This window comes from Vulpes vulpes, chromosome 5, assembly GCF_048418805.1.
Source record: "Vulpes vulpes isolate BD-2025 chromosome 5, VulVul3, whole genome shotgun sequence".
In the NCBI taxonomy this organism is placed as follows: domain Eukaryota; kingdom Metazoa; phylum Chordata; class Mammalia; order Carnivora; family Canidae; genus Vulpes; species Vulpes vulpes.
Window position 1 is genome coordinate 124,117,238 of NC_132784.1, and position 16,518 is coordinate 124,133,755.

Below are 16,518 nucleotides of genomic sequence, written 5' to 3' on the forward strand. Positions count from 1 at the left end.
TATTATTAAGAGTTTGATATATATTTTAATTCATCTGAGATGGAAAATTTATGCAAAAAAGTCATTATAAAACAAGATATTGTTTAACTGCATCTTGTTAAACTGATTTCAAAAAATTAAAATCAGTTGGCGTTTTAGAAAACTAGAAATAATTTTAAAGCACCTTTAGTTAGTTATTTTGTGGTTACCAAATAGATTTGGTAGTTGAATAGATTGTTTGTAATTGTATACTTATTGAAAATTATCTACCAAATATACATTTTGACATGATGACTACAGAGTGCCAGCATATTTACCGTATCAAGAATCAATAAAGCAATCTGAAAAAATATTAATACTCACCTTAATTAAATGTTACCCAATTTTCATGCTAATCTAATAGGATCCAAAAACTAGTAGGGTCTCTGTCTTTGGTGAGTTTCCATGAAAGAGACAATGGGATGGTTTTTGGCATAGTTTTATTATTTCTATAGGGAAGGAGCTGTTCTTTAACAGCTTGTAGTGAAAGAATAATGATGCCAAATCTAAATTCAAACAGACAGGGCAGTGGTTTAAAACAATCAGTGCTGGTCTTTCCACTGCAAATATCCCAATCCTGTCTGTCAGGTTTATGGGAAGATTCACAGTTAGTTTTCTTCTCCCTTCCTAAATAGGCCCAAAGTCCTCTGGGTGTGGAGGAAAAAGTACTGCTCTGTGAATATTCTCTTCTTCATAGCCTCAATGCTGCAACACATTACCCCAAAAAAGCAATATGCAAAGTAAACAGCCACAGCTCAGTGGGTGGTGGCTCAACCTCTCTGCTCTCCCAGCAAGATGGGGTTGTCATTTTCTGGGCAGCAGGGCCTGGGAATACACACACACAGCAACACATGGCTGCTTGACTCCCCACCACGCTAAGGAGATCAAGATACAGCTTCTGCTTCTGCCATTCTGAGTTGAACCCAGTGTTTTCAAGGTTTAGAGTCAGGGTAATATGAACCAACGGGGTCATATTGGGACTATAAAATAGGGGCTAGTTGGTGTGAGATTGGTGTATTCCTGAGTCATGTGAACAGGAATGAGAGCAGGAACAAGCCTACTTAGTGGTTGACTGTATATAGGCCCTATATTTAAGAATCCTTAAATTCTTAAAAGGGGACAGTTTAGGGTTCTCATTCTGAGGATTCCTACATCAATTACAAGGCAAGTCAGAGCTCCATGTGAATTCTGTTTTAGAATTTGTCATGGAGGCTCAAAAATCTTAGAATGGGCCTGGTTTTCCAGTTACTCTCCAAACTAAGAATTTATGCACGAATGCATTTGGACTGGGATAGAATTCCCTGGAACTCAGCTTGTTTGATACTGCATCTCTGCCTCTGGATGGGAATGCATGGCCTGCTGGGTTACAGGGTTGCCTGAACTCTCCCCTAAAATCTACCTCAATTAATTCAGCACTTACATGAATTGAGAAGATGAAGGTTGGAAAAGAACAAAATCCTAGAAACCAAAACCAATCAAGATGACAAGAAGTGAAGACTCATTTGCTATCCATCCTCAAGAAGTCTGAGGATTGGAACCAGAAGACCTGTTCCAATATGGTTGCTCTACTTAACAGCTACATGGTTTTGCATAAGTCAGTTAACCTCTGCAGGCCTGAATTTCTCAGGGTACAGAATGATGTCTGTAATATCTATTCCCTAGAGGTGTTGTTAGAAGCGCAAGTGATATTACTTGTGGAAATGTGTTTCTGAAACTTCCGAGGGCTATGCAATAATCTTATTTTATTTCTGGATATATATTTTTTCCAAAAATAAGCTGTTGTATTCCATACTCTTAGCAGTAGGTGATACAGAAATAGAAATATCTTTAAATCCATTTTTAAGTATGTTTCTCATTAGAACAGTTTTTAAAATTTTTCAAATCAACTTAAAACCTTTAGTAAAATGTAAAAGAGTATGTCCCAAAATACCATATGGTAAAAATACCACTAGCACTCATTCACTTTTAGGACAAACAGAAGCATCAATTAGAAGTTTAAAAGTCCTCCAAATTTTGGCAGATTACCAAAAATTCTCTGAAGACCGGACAACTTAATAATGCAAGATGTCCATTACCACTTTTTTCTACTGATGAACTTGCACTGGATAATATCAGTATACTATGTTAATAATCCAAGCAAAATGTGCATTGAAAATATGAAAAGAATTTCAGGAAACTGCTCTCAGTGATTTTAATACCCAGCCGCTTTTGTTTAACATCTATTCAAACTGATTTTTATGTAATAACAATTAAAATCTAAACAATTTCAAAAGATAGTTAAAGGTCTAACTTTGTGAGATACACGAACTCTTGATATGATACAAACAAGAGTATTTTGGAATTCAGGAGTATTTTGAGTATACTAAAAATCTGTCAGGTTTTTTTTTTTTTGAGCAAATGATCATAAAATTTGATTTCCCGAGTTCTAGCTTTTGACTGACTTATGGTGAATATATATCAAGTAACTAAGCATATATTTGGGACAAAATAAAGGTATAAATTCTGAAGATGGCTTTAAATATTTCTATTTCTAGCCCTCCTAATATGGATTAATTATGATATTATAATTATTTTTCCTTTGTGTCACTACTTTAGCACTGATCAATGACATATACTTTATAGTTCTAAGTTCTGGAGATCTCCAAATTTTAAAAATCCCTTAAATATAAGTCCATATTTGTTTCTACTTGTCAATTGAAAATATTTTCCTACTTTGCAGTTAAATGAGTTTCCTTTACTTGAAAAGCAGAACACAGTGTAGCCAAATGACAAGAATTTGCCATTCAGAAAAGCATCAACAGGAAACATCAGTGCAAATTCCTCAATATAACAAGTCCTTGGCCACAATTCAGGATAGCATTTTTCTAAGGTTGCTCCCTATCCTCTGCTGCAAATGTTAATGACTTCACCTCTGTACTTGTAAAAGTACTTGCAATCGCCCCCACCATAGTTTAATTAGGTTTTCATCAAAGATGAACACTGAGGCACCTCTTAATATTATCTCCCTGGGGTCTAATGGCCCCGATGCTTCTTTCAGGCATCTGTAGCTTTACAATTTATTTTTTTGACGATATCCTTTTTGTTGGAATGAGTATATTGGGCATTTGGGCAATGCCAGCTTGCAGAGAGCTGGTGGCAGATGGAATGAAATCTGCCTGGTATGCCTTCCCCTCCACATGAGCAGAGAGCCATCCATTTCCTCCATTAAGGAGTTGTCACTCAGCCCACCCAGCTGGAAGACCATTTTTGATAGCCAAGCTGGCTGGTGGCAGACAATTCAGATACAAAGTGCACTTTAAAAGGAAGCTAAAACATCATTTGTAGGAAAATTGAAAATGCATGGCTTCCACCACAGCCAATTTTTTAATGACTGTAATATTTTAAGTGATTATTTTTGCCACTTCAGATTGCTCCTTAGAGAGGAGAGGTTTTTTAATTAAAATCTAGGCAATGCAAATAGATGAGATATGAGGAGCAGAGGAAAGAGAAATAAGATGAATAAAATTAATTAAAATGGCATTGTTGGCAGAGTCATAAATTAGCCAATGTCTGGCTGGAAATAAAATATATTGGTATAGGAGTTTCTGGACTACACTGAGATGTGTGATTGAGTGATTGGAAATCGACTGACTTATAGCCTACACATCATTGTGTTTCCTAAGCCTTTCTCTATGCTATAGCTATTATCATATAGAAATACATATTTCCTACATCCTGGGTCAATGGTCTTTAAAGGTACAGGTTTTTGTACTATATTGAAAAAAAATAGGAATAGAATGATTTCTTTCATGAGGCAAAATGAATTTCTGTCATTTTCCACACATTCAATTTCTAGGTAATTTAATGCCAGTTAAAAAACTGAAAACTTGGCTATGAACATAGTCCAGGTGCAGGAGGGCTGAAGTGCATTTTCTCTAGTCAACACAATAGATTCTACCATGGTGAGTGGATTTAAGGGAGCTTAAAGAGTATTTTTTCTCATTGTTTTCTGGATTCCCTAAGCATTCACATTTGAACCACTTTTCACCAAGATTCATAAAGATTCGATTTATGGTATATTTTGTGACAAGTGTATAATTACTTGGCAATAGTTATGACAACTCTAAGATGGCAACAATGACAGATTTGAATTGGAGTAATGAGAGTAAGAATAACAATGTAAAATTCCATAGGGCGGTCATTAACCTTGTCTACGGAGATCAACTTGACTTTCACAGGGTCTGAGGTTTTCGGACTTGCCTTCTCAAATTAAGGCCAAGGATGCCAGGTACAATGTGGGAGGCTGTGAGAGATTGAGGAATGAAAGGGGTGGCTTTATAGTCAAACATACCGGGCTACAAAAAATCAAAACTGTTTGATCCTGGGAAAGCCATTTGGCCTCTGCGAGCCTCTGTGTTTTCATCTGTGAAATGGGAGTAATTGTGAGGCTTAGATGAGAAACTGTAGACAACAGACCTACTAAAGATTGGGGAATCTCAGGAAATCAATAAATGTTCATTGCCCCATCTTCATTCATTTGCTTAACAAACCTTACTTCAGTGAGTGCCACCATGCAAGTTACTGTGCCATGTCCTGTACTAGGCACAAAAATGATGACAAATGTTATGTTCTTGACATTCATATAGAGTAAAATAAATCTCACAGAACATTGTGTTAATTACTGATTATATGTGGCAGGTTCAGATCCAAAACAAACAAACAAAAAGATGCATCCATCAGGGAGATTCTGGGGTTTGTTTGAATAGTTACTTCCAGTAGAATTTATAAAAATTATTTATGCTGTGTTATTGCCACCCTTGTCATGGTGATTTGGCTCAATGCCATGTTTCACTAATGCTATTCCACATTAATTACTGTACAAATAGGCAGCATTGGAGGGAAATTGTGAAAAGTACACTACTTATGTTTAACCCTTCATCCCCAAAGTACTCTTATTAGCTTGACAAATTATATTCTGGCTCATTCTACAATATCATGTACCCACCTCTTGGGGGAAACATGACAATAAGAGCAATGCAATCCAAAGTGAAGAACATCCCAAGCAAAGGGAATTTACGTAGACAGCATGCAATTAACCAAGCTGGAATCTGGCCAGAAATCATAGTTAACATTCCGATTCTTAATGGAAAAAGACATGGGAACATGGACTAGCCACAAGTCTTACTGAGCTCAGGTTTATTCTCATTAGAAAGCTGGGACTCAAATCCCTGAAGTTCTACACCAGATAGTTTCCAGTACAGCGATTTGCAAAGCACTTTTCTGGAAAGCTTATCTGATTTCCTCCTGTTTGTCTTTATACTCTAAAAAACCAAAATGAAATAATTGAGTGGATCACTGAAACCTTTTTCTGGAATGCTTAATTTCTGGAAGACAAGTTAGGCATGATAGCAGGCAGCTATTGATCTACCAGGGGATTATATCCCCCAAAATACATGTTTAAAAGTGAACTCTGCTTCGAGTGTGATCATCCCTTTCACCATTTGTCTTAGGGTTTTTTTTCATTAGCCTTCAACTTGCATTAAGACTTTAAATTTTCAGACAAATTAATTTACCTTTTTTCATAATTTGGACATAATGACCTTTATTCTGCATTAACAATTCCACAATTTATGACAAAAGTATTAGACAAGTGACAGCAGAATCCCAGAGTGAAAGCTCCAATTCTTATTCAGAACTGGAGACTTGCCTAGCGTCCACTGGGACAATGAATTTGGCAAATGCTTAATGTACAAGAGCTATAAGAAAATTAATAGACTCTCCTGTTCTGACTTAATGCTTCCCTTTAATGGGTTGTTGATTTACCTAATGGCTGTTGTCTTCATTAGGGCCTTTGGTGTTTGTTAAACAGGAAAATTGTTATTATTATTGCATATTTATCAACAGTAAATGTAGTAAAGAGGAGGCAGTGTGTCTAAATGGAAGTAGTAATAGAGAAAAGATTAACATATGACCCTTCTAAATTCTGTATGCCTAGTAAATCCAAATCCCTGGCCTAAATTAAAAAAATTTAATAAATTACTTTTTAAGGAAACTTCTTTTAAATACATGTGACCAAATCACAGCCTATTCTAAAGGACAAACCTTCCTAACAGAATCTGTGACCTTTAGCATGGATTTACTTCTCAACACGAGTTGACATAAATGTGTAGAAGGAGTAATCTGGAATTCTTTGCTAGGCACCCAATGAACTCGGGTAATAAATAGAGAAAGATTAGCAGGTGCAGGCACAGCCATCAGAGTGGGAAGAGTTCTTAAAAAAGAAGCGTTAACAGCACCTATCTCGCAGTGATCTGCATTTAATCTGTGGGTCAATTCCAGAGCTGGCAAAAGCCAGTGATTTATGCCTTTGCAAGCCCAGAGTAACCAGGCGAGCTGAGCAGATATAAACATTTATTAATGGGGAGGGGGCAAAACACATGCTCTCCCTCTCTCTCTTTCTCTCTCTCTGTCTCTCTCTCTCATCACACACACACACACACACACACACACACACACACACAGATACCAAAGAATCACAAATGATTCATGCTTTCAAAATACAAATTTTGGCTGCCACTGAAGATGAGAATCACCTCCATAGCATATTATCCATTTAGAAACTCTGCTTCATGGGGTACTATTAAAGGATGAGAAAAACAGAAAAACAAACACCAAAACCAAAAAACTTGCTCGTCATCCATCCCTGGGCTTGCCTCTGAGTGCTTCACTGATCTTTTTGGCTCTTCTCTGTGATGGAGAGTTATGGAAAGCAGGCTGCTAGCTGAAGGAGCTCCAGGTTGGCCCTCCAAAAACTTACATTTATTGTTTTTCTTTGAACTGGAAATTAAGGATGTTCTCAGATTGCAGATGTATGTGTGAGGAGCTCAAAAGAGATGACTTTGTTGGATGTGTCCAGATGTTTCAAGAGTAACTAAGGAAAATGGAGCATTAAACCTCCATTTAAAAAAAATAAGCTTCCATTTACTGACACCCATGGTCTATCTACTTATAGATACAAAACTTGGACAATAAGTCCTTCTCATAGTGCTGGCACCTACAAAGCATTCATGAAATGCCATCATGACTACTATTCCTACTATTTTTGCTACTATTATTTATCATCATAGAGTGCCTATTATTATTATTATTATTATTATTATTATTTAGCATCCATGCTAGTCCAAGTATTCCCAGATAAGAGATTCCTATCCAAGGTCAAATGCTGATCCTTGATACTGTGTCTTATCTGGAAAGAGCTAAAAAAAACCTTAAACCATGATGGCAAAACCAGTACCATTGTCACAGAGCTGGAGCACCAGAAGTTACCCTAAGATGAACTGTTCTCCTGCTTCAGACAGGAAGAATGAGCCTCCCACTTTTGAAAGTGGTACAAACACCCACAGCCACCTGACAGGGAGAGGCACCACCGTGGGATGGGCGCTGGCAGCCGGGGTAGCACTTAACTCCTCTAGCAACTGCAGAGGAACTGGCAGCTATACTCTGTGCCTTTTGAATAGGAACAAATGACACAAATAATTCTTGATTATTCTAGAAATCATACACAGAAGTTACAAAGGGATGCACTATTCTGTAAACGAAGGCAAAGTCATCTTAACCAATAATTACCACACGTGATTCAATACGGAGTGGGCTTCAGTCCGCTTGCCTTGTGAGTCCACAACCTGCTTACTCTGGGATATTGCTAATGAGAGTGGTGCTCTGGGGAGCTTTGTAACTTGCAGCACTGTATTTATTGGCATTTAGAGCCCCACCTACTTGGTCATGAACAAAGGGCTGCTTAGGGATTTGTGGGAAATAAAACATCATGATGGTAATTAGAAGCATAAGAATGTGGTGTGCGTCTTCTTCCAATAGGCAAGTTTTCTGGAAAAACATTGGAAGATGAGTCACGCAAGGCCATGAACTTGCAGAGGATGGAGGAGAAACACAGAGGCTGTAGAGGAAGAACATAGTAGCTCTATAACCTCTTGCAGCTTACGAACCCCAAATCAAAAAGCACAACCAATATAAATCCAGATTCTATATTAAAAGCCGATACTGTTATACACCTATTTCATGGTAATTACCAAAGAGCCAACAGATGGTTATGGCCTTCTACCAACCCAGGGCAGATTTAAACTGGTGACCTATAATTGCAATTCTCCAGATCACATAAACTCCTTAAGTTAATTACTCTATTTGGTCTTATATCATTCTGCCCTACTTGAGAAAAACAAGAACAGGCTCAGATGAAATGAATTAAATATTCCCAAAGAAACTGAAAAAAAATAATCTAAGGAAGACAAGGAGAAAAATGCACTGTGAATGTGAATCGTTTTCATCTTTCTTATTTGACCTGACACCCTCAAGCATTATTTTCGAGGACATCAGCTAGATAGTTTACATACTCACTACTTTCTACTCCTTTGTTTTATGAACAGCAGCACTTAAAAAATCATTTGATGTTGATAATAAAAACTATTAATAATGCTGATTACATGAGTGGCACTGAAACTTAATTCCAATGGATACCATTTATCTTGATTGCCAAAGGTCACATATATGGGCACCACTTGTGTCCAACCTTTGATGCATTTGATTCTGATGTTACTTCAATGATATATACGAATGACATAATTTGTGGAGTCTATATTTTTTGCTATCCTATTTTCCCATGCCTCATAATCAGAGATTTTGGCTCAATCCTTTGCCTTCTACACATTTTCCTCTATGTTCACTTCCTTGTGGAGCTTATTCTCAAAGTTTCAGTAAAGAGGACACATATCTATTGAACCCTTTCTATGTGCCAGGGACTGTTCCACGGGTTTTATATGTATTTTCTTATTTTATTATCACAGCTTGAGGTGGATACTATTATTATCCTGTTACGGATGAGGACACTGAGCAGCTAAGACGTTAAAAGAAGTTGCCCCAAACCAGATGGCTAATGAAGATTTGAACCCCCATAGTTAAGCCCATTTTTTAAATTTATTTTTATTTTTTAATTTTTTAAAGCCCATTTTCTTAACAGTTGGACTGTCTCTGGTTCCATTCACAATATTTTCAACTGCCTTCAAGTTATCAGTGAAAATGAAATTCATTCTTTCCTCATAAACTAGATCTTGTTTTTTCCAGCTTTTCATTCATTCAGCTAACACCTAACAACAATCCATCATGTGTCAAACACAGGAGATTAAAAAATGGTTGAAATAGTCCCCAAGCTTAAAAAACTGACATTCTAACCAGGGAGACAGAAACATAAAAGGAAAGTGATGTTGTAAATGCTCTCATAGAGGTATAGGTCCTGTGTAAGAGAATACTGAAATGGAACTAGTTTTGTATCAGTTTTGGTTGACGGTCTAATAGGTGGCAACTACTCCACATTCTAGGGTAAGGGTTGGATGGACCAGCTCTAAGGACCTAGTGAAAGAGGTGATAGTAGGGTTTAGTTACTCAAATTGCAGGGAGACAAACTTAAAGTTGATGTGTGTAGGAAGCTGGATAGTAGAGAAATGATTTCCTTAGAGAGGACTGGTGGTGAACTGTGAGTCCCACCCATGATTGTATCAGAGGAGGAAGGTACCTTCTTCTCTCCTCAAGCCTGGTGCATTGGATGGTATGCTGGATGGCCTTGGACTAGTGCCTGGAGTTGCCTGGAAGATGGCTAGGTAAGAAGAGGGCTGTGCTTAGAAGTAACGACTCTCCTCTCAATCATGAATCCAAGGTGAATGTTTACTGGAGAGTAGGCTTGGGCCCATGGACACGAGAAACAGCCTATTTTGTCTGAAATCCTGCCCCAGATGGCTCCCTGACAAGAAGCCCGCAATGGAAAGAAGTTGTAGTCATTAACTAGAGGCCCAGGGACTGAAAGTGAAAGCCGACACGAGAGATACATAAAAGAATGGCAGGTGAGAGATTCCCAGAAGTAATGTGAATGGGGAGATTTCCAAAGGGCCCAAAGGTAGATCAAAGAGAGAACCAGCTCTCCAAGGGATCAATAATTCCAGCTTGTAACAATATCTGCCTTCTGCCTCTTCTGCTTCCTCCACACCCAGCCCTGGAGGGTTCAGAGGCTGAAATCTGGGGTGGGGGGTGGTGAGGAAGAAGGAGCAGGAACTGACCACCACCTTCTCCATTCCCACTGCAGGAGACCTAAGCTGGAAGAGGGTGGAGAAGCTACGGATGAAACTTAGAGCTTAGGTTATTATGCTGAACTGATCATATGTGTTATTGAACTGAGACTGAGAGACTAAAGTGATTGGATGATTTATTTGGTCTCTTGGCAGTCTTGGGACCTACAAAGAGGACAGAGACAAAGAAGATTTCAGATTGAATCTGAATGGTCACTGGGGGAAACAAAGAGATGTTTCCCACAGCCAGTTTCCAACCCCAATTCCTGCTAGATCAACCTAATACTTATAGCAGCCCAGAGAGGAGAGAGACATTAACGATGTAAAAGTTCACATGGACAATGACACTGGAACAAGGGTTTTCAGGATGCTGGGGAATTACCAGACAGAGAAAAAAGAAGGTGAAAAGCATGTCTTAAGTGTAGGAGTGTGAAATTCTGTACTGTGTTTGTGTGGCTGGAACACAGCAGAGCAAGGGATGTGGATGAAGGTTAGGTCTAGGCCCCCATGGGAAACCATCGGAAGTACTGAGTATGGAGGGAGCATGATGTGATTTCTGTGAAGGAATGATGCTGGAGTTTATGTCAGTGGCATCCTTATACATGGTCTTTGCTTCCTAACTCCCTTGTCACAGGCAGTCCGCTGCCATGAGACTGTCGGTTTCTCTTTCTTTAGCATCACATGATTCTTACACTATACCACCTCCCACACTGGTTACCTATTGCAAATGCCTCCAGCTTCCATAAAGAAAACATGTCAATACTCCCATCCCCTTTTAAGTTCACTTGAGGTCAGCAGTCAATACCTGTGTTGGTCTAGTAACCAGGACCATGAAAACAAAATCAGCTGGAAGAGCGTGGAAGAGAAGAAAGAGACCAGCACTTGGGCTGACATTAGTAAATTCTAATGTATAAAAATCAGCCATCTGGAGGAAGGAATGTGCAGTACAAATGGAATACAGTTGGAGCAAGATCAAGAAACAGGGGAAAAACAAGAATCTTTTAACCTATACTCAGAGAGTGATGGGGAAGAAAATGGGCAGATAATTTAAACGGATGTTGGGAAGAAACACGGGACAAACAGAATCACATTGGCTTCTGTTTATGACATGTAAGAGCAAAGCCACGTGGTGAATGAAGTGAAGATCAAGTCAGATTCCTCTATGTGAGTCCTGGCTCTCCCATGGGTGAGAGGGATATATTGGACAAGTTACTCAACACTTCTATGTCCACTTTCCACATCTGTAAAATGGGGCTAATATAGCACCTGCTTTATAGGTTTATAAAGAGAAAATTACATGAGAATAATATATATGTATATCCCTGTGTATATGTGTGTATATGTCTGTGAGTGTATATTGTGTGTGTGTGTGTGTGTGTATGTGTGCATGCATCTGGAATATTAAGTGCTCAATAAAAAGTAGCCCTTATTACTTAGATGAAGAGTAGTATGTCTGTGCCTGGACATTTTTTCCTCAACTGAGCTCTGTTTTGTAATTAAGCACACTTTCTCAATTGCTGTTAAACTCACTCTTTGATTTAGTTAAGATGTAAACATCTTGGAAACTTTTACTGAACACGAAAGGTAATAGGTAGAACAAGCAAACAGACATAATCCTCAAAACCAAAAGTCCAAAATAAAGCAATGTTTAAAACATGCCTTGTGACCAATGGGAACATGGAGATACGCTCTTGTTTTTTAACTGGTTGTATTTAGTTTTTGTTTCAGATGCCACCAAGTGAAGGAGAAATATTTAATGAAGAAGTTGCATACAGTTTAAATAAACAATTTTATTTCTAGAACTCCAAATCACTGGGCAAAAGCCACTTTATCATACTCTGATGTTTGAGCCAGAAAGCAAGAGGGTGGTCATGCAAATGAGGTAAAATGACAGTTCTTAGGTTACATTATTGCAAAGTTTTAAAAGGAATTTTCAAAAAGAAACATCAGAGAAAAATTTCTACCTGACAGCCACAGTGGTTTTTTTCGTAGGTCACCAGGCAAGTCTCAAATGTGTGACTGGTAAGTTTGGGAGTAAAATGACGGACCACAAAGCAAAACTATAACCCACACAAGTTGTAATTTAATAGAACATCACCGCTGAAGCAAAACCACATTTCATGCATTTTTATCATGGGTGGTACTAAAGTACAATCCATTAAGGAACTGAATGGCTAATTAGATTAGTATAACAGCTTGTAAAACAAGGCATAAAAATTGCATTTATATAGTTAAGGGACTGTGAGTCCAAATGATAAATGATCATCATGGGGAAAAGGATGTAAATCCCAGGCCCTGAGGTCCCCGTGTGTTTCCTGGGCTTTTGCGTCTTCTCACCAATGTTGAACAATGTCAACAGAAATCCTTCTAAACAAGTGGCAGTGGATATGACATGAGATATCCTTACAAAGGTTCTTTTCTACACCCATATGAAAGGAATCCATGGGCTCTCTTGAAAGGAACCAGAGTTTTAGAGTTTTTGTCAGAATAAATTTCCATAAGGTTTTCTGGGTGTTTTCTCACATTGAGCTAGCATGAGGCCCATTCCTAACATCAGTCCATTAGTGTGATTTCATCAACTTAATGTAAGATATCTAGTGTTTGAGTTGTTAAGTAAGAAGTTATGGTGTCAGGGGAGTTCCTGTGTTGAAGGATTCTAAATAATTTGGAATCATTTTTCTAAAATTCGAAAAAATTATTAAAAGGAGGTGAACATCTAAGATGTTTACCTCCTCTGTGCAGCCCGTTGTATCAGTAAATCATATTTAAAAAAATTCTCTAAGCACTTTTAGGTTAAGTTTTTTTTTTTCAGGTTTTAAATATTTTATTCATCAAATCAGACTTGGTGTTTTTACATTTTGTGTGTAATTAGAAATCAACTTTTGCAGAAAATATATGAAGTTTTAAGTGGCTGAGTATATATAATGTGCTATACTTCTTATTCTCTTATGTTAAAATGATACATAATTTTTCCTTTACAGCTCAAAATCCAATGTAAAACCAAGGATTAACTTTGTCCAGTAGAGAAATATAAAATGCTTACAAACAAGTTATGGAAATAATTACTGCCATATGTAAATGGCAATGTACTTGATCATCACCCCCCCCCACACCCCCCCCCAAACACACTCATCTTCAAGCTCCTTTTTCACACTGATAATCATTTTGCAGAAGTAAGATGACTGGCACTAACTCAGACAAAAAACAAATGACAGTAAGCACATATTAGTAAATATATTTTGGTGGAAAACAAAGTATTAAACAACAAATATTTGGTAACAAGATCCACCTACTAGTAGGTTACCAAGTTTTTCAACTTTTACGTGAGTTGTTACAATAGTAAAAAATGTTATTTAAAAATATTTTCATAATACATGCATTAGGCTAAGAGTAGAAGGCTCTCTTAAGATTATCTCAAGAAAAAAATACCTTTTTAAAGAGAAAATGTCCAGGTGAGAGGATATAGACTAGGGTTCATTATTTTTTTAACCTAATTTGCACTTTACTTTCATATATTGGAAACTTGAGAGGGCCCAGTTGAGAGTCTAATGGCAGTCTTCAAATTGCCTAGGCACAATTTCTTGTTCCACACACTCTCTGGGCAGGAAAGCCCATGATTTTAATTTCCATGCAAAAGGCTATAATTGCCACACTTCCTCTGAGTTCCTCATGGCTTTCTAACCTCCCATCAAATATTTCTTCTTGCCCATCCCCAGGATTATCAGGATCAAGATGCCCGCACTGTACAGCATGATGACTATAGTTAATAATACTGTACTGCATATTTGAAAGCCTTTAAGAGAGTAGTTCTCATCACAAGAAGAAAATTTTGTAAATGTGAGGTGATGGATATCAACAAAACTTATTGGGATGATCATTTTGCAAGACAGCAAATATTAAATCATTACATGGCACACCTGAAGTTATTATAATATTATACATCAAATATACCTCAATTTAAAAAAGATCTATATGAAAAAAAAGATTTATATGTCCAGAGTGAATTCATCAACTTCTATGAACTTGCTCCTCCTTGCTTCCATGAATGCCACTGCTGTCCACCCTGCTGCCCAAATCTTGTCCTCACCACCTGCTATTCACCTGCTATTCCCTCATCATCTCAATTGGTCCTGAATCTTCTCCATTCCCTCTCATAAAAATCTCTATAATCCAACCACATTGTCCCCTAAGTCTGGACTTCCATTACCAGCCCCCTCTATGGTCCCTCTACCTGCACTTTCTCCCTTGTATCCCATCCTCCACCTCAAAGGTGTATTTAAAAAATCTAATCTGATTGTTGCACTTATTTGGAGCAATTCAGTGACTTGCTACACCGTCAGGATAAAGTTCACACTCTACAGAGGCTTGAAAGATCTTCAAGGTTTTGTCACTGGCCACATCTCCAGACTTCACTATCACAAGTCTCAACTCAAAATCTGTTGAGAACTAATTTGAACATTGTCTAAGAGCTTTGTGCTCTCACTGTCTATTCTTTATGTATGTGATTTCTGATCCTAGAAACACTATTCCTCCCACCCGGTCAACTTTAAATTATCTTTTGGTCTCTTCTTAGATCCCTATCTGAAGAATCTTCCTAATTCCTTGAGACTGGATTCAGTATTGTATATTGTACTTCTGGAGCTCCAAATTTCCCCAGCAAATCATAGAAATTATATTGCTTTGTATTTGCATGTTGACCCGTCTAACTACCCCCACTAAGCTGACAGCCACGTGAAGGGAAGAAACATATTTGCCTTTCTGTGGTTATATTCTCTACTGTTCAGCCCAGGACATGGCACAGTGATTCCTTAAAGACACTTACTAAATGGATGAATAAATGAATGTTTTTTTGTATCAATGACTCCCCATCCTTACAAGAGAAGGTAACATAAATAAGCATATTACTTATTCTTTACTAGTGGATTTGGAAAGAATAGTTATCTTTGTCTAATTTGGTTTATTAAGATTAGGTGTCAGAGGGAAGGAGAAGAAACAAAAAAGAACTCAAACCTTAACTGTAGCTCCTGGGAAAAAAAGCCAGTTGCCTGTGTCTACTGGATCAAGAGTGTCTTCTAAAATGACTTGTTTGTGAGCTGAGTTGATGATCAGGATGTTATCTAAGGCCCAGCAGGCTTCATACACTTCGCCTACATGGAGACTTTCTTGCTTCCACTGAAACTGGACGTTCTCCCCTTTGGCGTCTTCAGGAAGGTAGAGGATATGGATGGTTGTGCTGGTATTGGAGGGGGCTCTGCAACATACAGTGAGATGGGAATTGGTGCCATATCTTAAAGTGCTATATAATAAATGAACAAAAAAGTTCAACAGTATCCATTTCTTCTTTTTTGTAGATCAATTTTGTTTCCTAATTAAAATTGTAGTTTTATTATCTTAATAGTATATTATTGCAGATTAAATACACATAATCCCTTAGCCCTCAAATCTTTTAGTATATGCTGATGATTAAGATGTTCATATTAAGTGATGACAGTTTAAACATTAAATGTCTTCAAGAGCTCTTCTTTTAATGCAAGGCAGACACTGAGTATGTTCAAGCCAGTAAAGGAATAATTGAAGAGACAATGGCATAGACTTTATGGGTCCTGCAAAAAATCAAAGTGTCTCCAGCATAGTTTTTTGCATGTGGCAGAAAACTGCAAAAACTCAAATAATCTCACAGTTAATTTTATTTGATACTATAAAGAAAAAAAGTAGAAAGACTATAAAATTACCTTCTTAATTTTGATTCTTTCCTTGAAATTTTGTATCTATGAGAGACTACTATATGCTATTACATAATCTGTGTTTAATAACTTATTTCTAGTAACCAGATTCATTTTTATTTTCTTTGTTTATATCAATGCGTGTTTTGCCATGAAAATTAAACACTCTATGTAATTCTTCACAACTTCATGCAAATCAATCTTTAAAAGCTTGATATGATTTAACATGATTTTTATAGTTAGAATCTAGGCCCTTCTGTACTATATGATAGAGTATTTTTATTAAATATTTTATTCTACCTAAGTAGAAACCTGCTATAGCAAAAATGATTGCTTTAGCTAAGATTAAAAGTGGTTCTAGGGATCCCTGGGTGGCGCAGCGGTTTGCCTTTGGCCCAGGGCGCGATCCTGGAGACCCGGGATCGAATCCCACGTCAGGCTCCCGGTGCATGGAGCCTGCTTCTCCCTCTGCCTGTGTCTCTGCCTCTCTCTCTCTCTCTGTGACTATCATAAATAAATAAATTAAAAAAAAAGTGGTTCTAAAATGCAAACTAGTAGCACCCTGGGCTTACTATTAATCAGTTTGGAAGGACCATAGAAGAGACATATTTTTCACTCCCCAATGAAGCACACAGATTTCCAAAGAATTGTCAGTGTAGGTTATAGGT

The 16,518-nt window shown here is 37.6% G+C and overlaps 1 protein-coding gene across 3 annotated transcripts in view; it reads right to left on the reverse strand.

Annotated features, from left to right (window-relative positions):
• Positions 1-16,518, reverse strand: part of RELN (reelin) — a 478,955-nt gene that overhangs the window by 190,909 nt on the left and 271,528 nt on the right. For all 3 annotated transcript variants that reach the window (XM_072759913.1, XM_072759912.1, XM_072759911.1), the window contains exon 10: positions 15,138-15,378. In XM_072759913.1, coding sequence (XP_072616014.1) covers positions 15,138-15,378 — 241 coding nt within the window. The remainder of the gene's footprint in view (positions 1-15,137; positions 15,379-16,518) is intronic.